Genomic DNA, 10,232 nt, shown 5'->3' with positions numbered 1-10,232 from the left:
TCCCCCGGCAGATTTCACGAAGATTAAAAATATCTGTACCGGGTGTGTACATGTTCTGTTCACACAAAGCTAATGTCCGCTGTCGTGGGCTCATACAGTTTCTGTGGGGAGTGGTGTGTGAAGGGACCTCTGATCGTGAACAGAGTGTACTGCTTGTTGCTTTGAGCTTCAAGCTGCAGATTAGCCACTTGGCTAACAGCAGCTGGCTCACAGTGTGGGAAATGTGCTTCCTGTCTGTCAAAGAATTGATTTCAAAATCCTGCTGTTGGTTTATAAAGCACTGAATGGTTTAGGGCCAAAATACATTTCTGATCTTCTGCTTCATTATGAACCATCCAGACCTCTCAGTCGTCTGGAGCAGGTCTGCTCTCTGTCCCCAGAGTCAAAACTAAATGAGAAGCAGCGTTCAGTTTTTATGCTCCATATATCAGGAACAAACTCCCAGATAACTGTAGGTCTGCTGAAACTGTCAGTTCTTTTAAATCAAGACTTAAGACTTTTCATTTTACAACTGCCTTTAATTAAATCAAATGTAAGGCTATGGATTAATGTCGTGCACAGCACTGACTTTTACTGTCCTGTTTTACCCTGTTTCTATTTCTTATTTAAGTCTTTAAAATGTATTTTATCTTATTTTATTTTCTATTTCACCCTTTTAAAAATTATATATTATGTTTTTTTTTTCAATTTCCCTTTATTGCTTTTATGTTTTATGTAAAGTACTTTGAATTGCCTTGTTGTTGAAATGTGCTATACAAATAAACTTGCCTGGCCTTACTGATAATTATATTAATGATAATAATAATATGACGAGTAATAAGTGGATGTTGTGCAGGAACATGGGGGCAGCAGGTGACCCGCAACCACAGATCCAGACTCCACAGCAAGATATACCTGCAAGAAAGTGAAAGAAAGCACAAGACTACGGGAAAGGGAAGAAGTCGAGTTAGTAACATGCATTAATGGGATGAGGTTGCATACAGAGGGAGAGAAAGATGAGGAGAGAGGAGCTCAGTGCATCATGGGAAGTCCCCCTACAGTTTAAGCCTATAGCAGCATAACTAAGGGATGGTTCAGCTTAGAGTGGTTCCTTTAATGTCAATTAAATATTCCAATCTTTGTAATAGGATCTGATGGTCAATGGTATCGAATGCAGCACTAACATCTAACAAGACCAGTACAGAGACAAGTCTTTTGTCTAATGCTGTTACAAGATCATTTGGGATTTTCACCAGTACTGTCTCTGTGCAATGATGCACTCTAAATCCTCACCTGATATCCATAGATATCAAACACATGGTGCTCCAAATACATTACATATGGTTATAAAGCCCAAAGGTATAAAGAGAAAAAACGGACCAAATATAGCTTAGGCCCCAGAGGGTTAAGCAGCCTAGTTGGCTAACATAAAATTTTGTTTGCCTGTCAGCTCCACAAGCTTTCATACAAACAAGCACCAAAAGCTGAACAGCGACCAGCCCAATTCAATATGAATGTGCTGAGGCCAAAACTTGTCTAACCTGTTGGTGATGATGCAGCTAAACTTAAGGGCACACCACTTTGTGTTACTGAGTAAACTGCGCTAATTCTGTACATTGTATTTTTGATCAGTGGGATTACAGTTTACCTTGTGTCAAATCTGTATACTCCAGTTCATAGTTTCACCACTATTCACGTCTGTTCCTTCAGACAAAACAGTAAACTTGGAAATGAAGACAATTGACAAAATACTACAAACTCTTTTTACTATGTAAAGCATTCTGCAGTCTGTGCATTTAAATCACAGAGAAATGTTTCAATGATTCTTAGGCATCAATCAAAAGTATTCATAAAATAAACAGATGAAAACATTTACTGTACTCAGGCAAAGAAATGCATTTAAACAACAATCCATCCCAAAGTGACCCACTGTAACATAGAAATCACCAAACTACCGTGACACTACACAACACGTGGAAGATTTCTTTAACCCAAAGAAGTGCAGTGCAGAAAAATGTCAATATAATTCTGTGAAATATAACTGTGTGAAAAGTAGCTAAAAAAATAGAAATTAAACAGATTGAAAATTTTCTGCCAGGTTATTTCCATTTCAAACAGCTTTTCCACAAAGCTTTTGTTTTGCTCCTAGCTGAATTATATTGGCAAGTCTTGAATTCACAGTAAAATTGGTTTAAAATAATACTGCCCAAACTGTCAGTGCCATCCTCTTTTCATAAAAACACAATAAAATGAGTGTGATACACTGAATCTATAGTAAAGTAAGAATTTACACATCACACCTGTAGTTACTTTTCAACAATTCAAAAAAGAAAATACACTTAAATAAAATTCACTAGCTAAAAGGCAAGTCATCTTTAAACCTCACAAGGAGATGACTGTCTATTTCAGTGAGAACCTCTTTGGTCGCACCGTATCAACACCATTGTGAAAGACTGAAATTAACCCCATCATGAAATATACAGAGCCCCAGAGAGGATGTGGTAGCTACTAGTCTTTAGGCTCATTATCTCCCACAACTGAATTATCTCAGTACCTCAAAATAACGAATGGGGCTCATTTATTTTATGTCAAATATTTGATTTGAAGATATCTGGTCAAAACTGTAATAAATGTATATTTTACTTCGATATGTTCGAATATTCCAATGCCTTCCACATTGGTGTTTCCCAGGGGAAAAGATTTTTTGGTACAGACTGAAAATGTCTATACTGTAATTAGAGTGGAGTACCTAATCCAGTATTTTTCATCCTGGCTCTTAATCTCATAACTGTGGTCTTTCTGACTGTGGGTCATGCTGACTTTGTATTCTTCATGTTCTGTAAATACAACTCCAGCCAAACAATGCACTTTTTATCAGGGCATGCTGTGCAAGCTAGCGTGGTTAGCTGGATATTTGCCCTGGAAGTAGATCACTGTGCAGTTAGCTACAATAGCTAGTGCAATAGCTGTGCCTTTGAAATGATTTCTGTAAAAAAATCTCTATAACAGAGCCAAGTGTAAAGTTCACACACAATCAGAACGGCCACAGTTATGAGAATAAAACCCAGATTGAAAAATACTAGAATGTTCCTTTAACTCCAGCCAGTCATGGGAAGCACCCTCTCAGGGGGTCGTGGCTTTGACGCTTTTCCACAAATATGTCCAAATGTTTTGATAGCTGCCCACTGTGGATATATTTAACACCACAAATGTAACACTTGAATTTCTATTGGAATTTAATGCCTACTAATGATTTCATTCTGCTGTTATCTTGAGACACTGTTTGGTGGTCATTTAAATATCTTGTTTTCTCAGGATAATGGGCTTCCCAACTTTATGGCCAGTTCATGGAGTGACTCCTCTCATCCTTCAGAGAAAGAGAACAGAGTTAAAACCACAAAAGGAGCCTCCTGCCCTAGCTGTGGTGCTGGTTCTGACTCTTGATCAGGCTTAGTTTGCTCTTCAGGCCCTGGCAGTGGGCAGACAGGTTGCTGTTGTCCTCCAGCAGCTTGCTGTGCTCCTGGATGAGTCTGGATGAGGTCTGCTGCTCCCTCTGGTCCTGTTCCAGCTCAGACATCAGCTCCTGTCTAAAGAGAGGGAGCTTGTTGTTACTGTCATGCATCGGCCTGGGCCCCTTTCAGACATGCAGGCACCCCTTCAGGTTCATCTGAAGGCAATTTAATACATCATCACATGTCTGAATAAGCACCATGTTCACTTTTACATAAAAGTTACAACGGCAATCTTAGTGTCAGACCTGTAGCATTTCATAACACTTTCAACCTGGTTAAAGTCTGACTCTGTAAAACCTGCAAAAAACGAGAGAGAGATCAAGTTTACGCCTTGTACCGCCTTCTAATATCATGCATTATCACAAAATCAATTTAATAAATTAGGAGGTTTGTTTATCTGTGTATGATTCATTCTTTGATTATTTCGTATCAAAACCGAATCGCAAAAAACAAAAAAAAAAGACATCGGTTTTTGTTATTCTGTTTTAAAACCAAAACGGAAAAATACTGATTTTGATATTTAATGTGTCCGTTTAGCGTGTGTGTTACACTTGATAAACCTGCAGCAGAAACACTTGGGTGATGGCGGTGCCTGATTAAATGTAATTAAGATGAGCTTGAACATCAACATAGGTGGATTTTTAAAACAGGAGGCTCAACGTTCAGTTTGTAACTCACTAGCAACTTGGACAGGAACACCTCAGAAGTTGCCTGAGAATCCTCCCGTTTTTAAGATTTCTTCACAATCAAATTAATTCAGTGATAGTTGTCATCCAATGGTATACAGCAGGCTTTTAAACTACAATTTCAAAACCCATTTTCCATTGAGAAAGCACTGACATTCAGTATTCTTCGCTCAATCAGCACAGCTTGAGCTCAATTAGCACACAACTACCCAGGTGGAAACACAAACAGTCATGATTGATAACACACCAATCAGAAGCTTCAATAGATAGAAAAAAGGGCCAGAGTCAGTTTATTCAGTTTAGGAACAATGGATCCAGAGAAATCTGAAGGAGAGGAGGAAGTAGAGGAGGAGGAAGAGCAGTATAGAGAGGAGTAAGACGTGAAGGAAGAGGAACAGTAGGAGTTGGAGGAGGAGATGGGATAGGAGGAAGATGAGGAGGAGGTGGAGAAGGAGAATCTCTGGCGTGTCCCAGACCAAAGACAGGATGCTGGGGCAGAATAATCTGTTGTTTGGCGTGTTGTACTGTACAGCACACTAAGGAATAAAACGTGTGCAAATGTACATTTGTTTTGTTGTGTTCATCATGTGAAAAGGTTTTTGAGGGGGAGAACCACACGCAACATTATTAATGACCAGTTTTTGTAGTATTGTCTTGAATTGATCTCACCAGTGTGTCAGACTGTTGTAGTGTGTGTGTTTTCGGGCTTGTGTGTTATGTCTGAGGGCAAAGTTTGGTTTTTCAGCAAGATTGAAAGATTTTGAGTGGAGAGCTTCATTTTGACCTGAAAATAGGATGTTTGGGGAATTGGGTGAGAAGTTGTTTTAGAGTTTCGAGAAAAAGAGGCATAATTTCAAGAAATGTGTTTAAGCGATCGAGAAATTCGAGTAATTTTTGTTTATTATTTAAATAGCACACCATGCTGCGCTCATTTGGAGTAAAGCTCGGCATTAAAGCACAGTACTGACAAGCACTTAATGGCAGATAAAGAGGTCTGAGAGAGTCCCCTGTATTGCACTATAGCCTACATCCATCGTCAACCGCTTATCCTGCGTACAGGGTCGAAGGGGGCTGGAGCCAATCCCAGCTGACATCGGGCGAAAGGCGGGGTACACCCTGGACAGGTCGCCAGTCCATCGCAGGGCCACACATAGACAAACAACCACTCACGCTCACACCTAAGGACAATTTAGGGTCACCAATCTACCTAGTCCGCATGTTTGAACGGGGAGAACATGCAAACTCCACACAGAAAGGTCGGGGCAACCGGGATTTGAACCTACGATTGCTATGAGGCCACAGCGCTATCCACCGGACCACCGTGCCCACTATAGCCGACAATATACACAAAAATTTCAGGTATTGTTTATTCCTATTATTATAATTATAATATGTAGCCATTTTGCTCCAATTAGTGTAAAAAAGACAACAGCTGCTGCAGCCTCTCCACACTGTTTTGACATGACCTATATTTTCTTCGTAAGATGGAAGAATTTAGAAAGTTGTACAGTGCTACGGACAGCCTTCAGTTGCAGTAGCACATGGATCATGCGTAAAATCAGGAGCGTCTGACTTTATTCAGCCGGAGGGAACGATCGCAGACTGTCCGCAGTGCGCCGGTTCCACTGGCACCACAACCCATAGTCTACCAGAGAGGGAACAGGGAGCTGGAGCGTACAGGGCGAGGAAGAGTAAGTTGCGGGACGGCCGGTGATCATTCCCTTTGGCTTGATGAAGCCCGACACTCCTAATTTGACCTATGATGATATAGAAAAATAGAAATGAATGGCGAAATAGCATATTGTCAATATTTTAGAGACCTCCCAAAATATCCCAAATCATGTTTTCAGGGGAGCGTATGTCTCCCCTGTAGTTTGGACAAGCCGTAGCCTCGAGAAAAAACCCTTGATAAACATATTCGGGTATTTTCTTAGATTGCTCAGGTAACCAGCTGCTTCAGATCAGCCCAAAACAAAATGCTACTTGGATTCTGACGTACTTAATCAATAGTTGACTGGAAATTGGGGAATCCTGAGTGTTTGAGTGGCTCGCAGGCAAAGCCACGTGCCACAATAAGGAATTGTTTTTGCTCTAGCGAGTTCGAACCCAGCTTGATGCAATCTTGCAAAAAAGTAACCTACATTTTCTTTAATTTCTTTTTTCATATGTGGCTATAATATAGTGCTCACTTCTACAATCATATTTGCCACAGTCACTATGACTGCGTTCACACTGCAGGCCTTAAAGCTCAATTCTGATTTTTTGTTTGACAGTTCACATTGTTGTTTAAATGTGGCCCATATCAGACTCAGGTGTGAATTGTCCGCGGCCTGAAAATGACCTGCATGTGCAGAAGAATAAAACAAGGTATCAACATCACAAACAGCATGCTGTTGTACAGAAGTAAACAGAGCCACAGAGGTTAGCTCCTACAAGCTAACACTCCCAATTTTCTCTGGAGACTCCCGTTTTTCATTGTCCTCCCATGGGTCACGTTTCTCCCGAATTATGACATGTGTTCAGAACTTTCATTGTAGTTTCTGGTGCTGTACAACCTCTCTTGCTCTCTCTCTCTCTGTCTCTCTCCACTATGTCAGCACGGACACAAGTAGCATGCATGTAACTCAGAAGAGAGCTTGCGGTCCAGTGGATTTCAGGTATAAGAAAGTGAATTTGAGTTTAAAGGCTGATTTTTGCTCCTGAATGAAAGTTGAAGAAACCTGATGGTTAATTGTGTTTAAACTTTTCTTTATGGTCAATTTGATGACAGACAGTGGATCTCTTCACAATTCTGAGGCAGAACATTCAAAACATTTATGATAAAATCTTTGGAAACAAATATGCATGAGTAAAATTAACTAAAAGATTTCATCAGTCCTTCTTCCTCACCAAAATAAACATCTTAATAAAAAAAATTAATGGTTAAAATCAAACATTTATTTAATATTTAACAATTTTTATATTGTTATTAAAAAAATTGTATTGCAATAATTATTGTTATTGTTTTATTGTCCAGCCCTAGTTGTACAGCGGAGGAAACAGTAATGAATGTCATGGAAAGGACAGAAAGTTGTGAACGTCATAATTTGGGAGAGATGTGACCCCGGGAGTAAACCGAGAGAGGGCAATGAAATACGTGAAAATCGGGAGGGTTAGCAAGTAGGAGCTAAGCATGGGCTAACCGTAGTTAGTCTCTGTGGCACCTTGTTTACTTTTGTACGACAGTGTGCTGCGTGTGACATCGTTTGATTCTTCTGCGCATGCGGGTCACTTTCAGGCCGCAGATAATTCACACCGGAGTCTGATATGGGCCACATTTAAACAATAATGATTGAATTGAATCTGGGGAAAAAAAATCGGAATTGAGCATTAAGGCCTGTAGCCTTAGTAAGATATTAAAACCTTAAATAACAAAGTATAATGTTCATTTAATTGTATACTGTTGTTATCATATAAAAAATATTAAATTTAAGATGTTACTATATTTTCTGTAATTTCAGTTAATCGTACACAGTTAGTTTACTAATGTTACTAGTATAATATTAATTCCAGTTCCAGCAGTTTCATGTTGTGCGTTGTTTTCTTTCCTTATAGGAAAATGCTCCAGATGGTGGTTTGTCTCTGATGTGTTAATGCTAAGTGCTAACTCGTCAACAATCAGACGCATTCATGCAGAACGAGTTCAACATTTCCAAAGTTTGCTGCAGCATGTCAAACTGTTTTTAATGTCCCGCCCCCTCCAGGCTGTGATTGGTCGGTTTACAAAAAGTGACACTGATGAGCCCATGGACTTTATGAAAATTTTAACATGTTACCAGAAACGGCACCTGATATAGCTCAATATCCAGCTAGCCAAACCCAGACCTTGCTTATCTTCTGTGTTCTGTCTCACCGCTTCAGCTGCAGACGACGCATCTCTCTCGCTGTTTTTTGTATGTCGAGCTGGGATTTCTCCTGGGATGTTGTAGTTATTACTCGCACACAGTGCTCGTAAATCATCTGGTTTGTGGTTGGCACATAGGCCTATGAATTATTTGGGGCATATGCGAGTGAAATGGTCACAATTTAGAACCCTGAATAATAGGGATGCACCATATCGGGTAGGACAGTGTCATCTTTCCTGCCTCTTTAAGGACGGTGGCTCTGTGAGAAACAGGAAGAATACAAGTGTGTAATGAACTGATATACTAACGCAGCTAGGGAGAGAAGTAACTGTTCAACAAGTGAGTGAAACTGTCTGAATAAGCTCAGTGAAGTGTTAACGAGCTGCGTAATGTGTGAATTACTGCTGCAGAGAAGAAATAAAGTACCAGCTGACGAACGCCACAACAACGTCTTATTCATCTATTTTGACTGGCAGAGTGGCCTGGGACTGCGAAGGCTAGTTACCAGCTACGTGCCAGGCTATGTTAGTCATTGAACACCAGTCTGCTCTCAACTACGATTCGGGGCAGAAAGCTATGGTGTTCTGTCAATATATGCTGCCTATCGAGATGTGCTACTTATCGATACTGCGCATGACCCACAAGCGTGGTGTGTTTCCGTGCCCATAAAACTTGCTGTTGGTCATGTCGTCAAGAGCAGTATCTAAAAAAAAATAAAATAATACTTATTACTCTATCAGAATATGCTACCCCTGAAATCTTAAATACAGACGTTATAATACAGTATTTCAACATGCTCCCGATCTCCTTACAACACACATGGAGTGGGTAGTGGTACGCTGCCCCTGAAATCTTAAATTATGATGTTATAATAGAGAAGACTGTGAGAGTTATACCTTTATGGGATTGGAAATGGGAACACATAAGGTAGTATTTTTCGATACGGTGGAGCGAATCAATAGACTATCAATTTGCGCTACAGCAGAATTTCTCGACAAGGCAGTATATATCATCAGAACATCAGTTTTCAACTTAATCGGCCATGACTGGTGACTGCCGCCGAGCAGTCTCAAATGTCTTATGTTTTGCCGGTCACACAGAAATGTTACACACATGCGCATAAACATGTAGTCGGGGTGGAACTTCCTCACCGTGAGTGAAGAAGACACACTGCTCGCAATTTACACCTGCAGAGACGCTACCTTTCATTACCAGTGTTGGGCAATATTACAGAAACACATTACGGTAATCTCATTACTTTTCCCATAAACTAGTAATGTAAGAGATTACTTTTTCCAAAACAGTAAAAATATAAGTTATCAGAGGGGTAAAGTAGCCAAAAATTGTACTCAAGTAAATGTACTGTTACTTCGCAAAAACAAGTACTCAAGTAGAAGTAAAAGTGGTCATCAAAATAACTACTTGAGTAGTGAGTAGCTTAAGAAATAAAATAAATAACAATGGGTCATTTTCCCCTTGTATTATATTTGATGTGGACTGGAATTATTTCAAATCTATTTTAACTTTTAAGGACACCGAGACAATTTTACATTTACCATTTGCCTTCATCTCATCACGGCTGGATTATTGCAAACAGCCTTTTCATCTGTTTAACCCAAAAATCTATTGATCGACTCCAGACTGTCCAGAACTCAGCTGCCAGGCTTTTAACCAGAACAAAGAAATACAGTGGGTACGGAAAGTATTCAGACCCCTTTAAATTTTTCACTCTTTGTTTCATTGCAGCCATTTTCCAAAAATCAAAAAAGTTCATTTTATTTCTCAGTAATGTACACTCAGCACCCCATCTTGACAGAAAAAAACAGAAATGTAGAAATTTTTGCAAATTTTTTAAAAAAGAAAAACTGAAATATCACATGGTCATAAGTATTCAGACCCTTTGCCGTGACACTCGTATTTAACTCAGGTGCTGTCTATTTCTTCTGATCATCCTTGAGATGGTTCTACACCTTCATTTGAGTCCAGCTGTGTTTGATTATACCGATTGGACTTGATTAGGAAAGCCACACACCTGTCTATATAAGACCTTACAGCTCACAGTGCATGTCAGAGCAAATGAGAATCATGAGGTCAAAGGAACTGCCTGAAGAGCTCAGAGACAGAATCGTGGCAAGGCACAGATCTGGCCAAGGTTACAAAAAAATTTCTGC

At 39.8% G+C, this 10,232-nt stretch overlaps 1 protein-coding gene across 2 annotated transcripts in view; it reads right to left on the bottom strand.

Moving 5' to 3' along the window:
• Nucleotides 1–1,728: 1,728 nt before the first annotated feature.
• LOC123978604 (mitogen-activated protein kinase kinase kinase 7-like) overlaps nucleotides 1,729–10,232 on the bottom strand; it is a 48,954-nt gene continuing 40,450 nt past the window's right edge. For both annotated transcript variants that reach the window (XM_046061930.1, XM_046061929.1), the window contains one exon: nucleotides 1,729–3,566. In XM_046061930.1, the coding sequence (XP_045917886.1) occupies nucleotides 3,395–3,566 (172 nt within the window). In that variant the 3' untranslated portion in view covers nucleotides 1,729–3,394. The remainder of the gene's footprint in view (nucleotides 3,567–10,232) is intronic.

The sequence above is a fragment of the Micropterus dolomieu genome, linkage group LG11 (genome assembly GCF_021292245.1).
Source record: "Micropterus dolomieu isolate WLL.071019.BEF.003 ecotype Adirondacks linkage group LG11, ASM2129224v1, whole genome shotgun sequence".
Classification (NCBI taxonomy): Eukaryota; Metazoa; Chordata; class Actinopteri; order Centrarchiformes; family Centrarchidae; genus Micropterus; species Micropterus dolomieu.
Note: the sequence above shows the minus strand (reverse complement) of the source record. Positions and strands in the feature narration are given on the sequence as shown.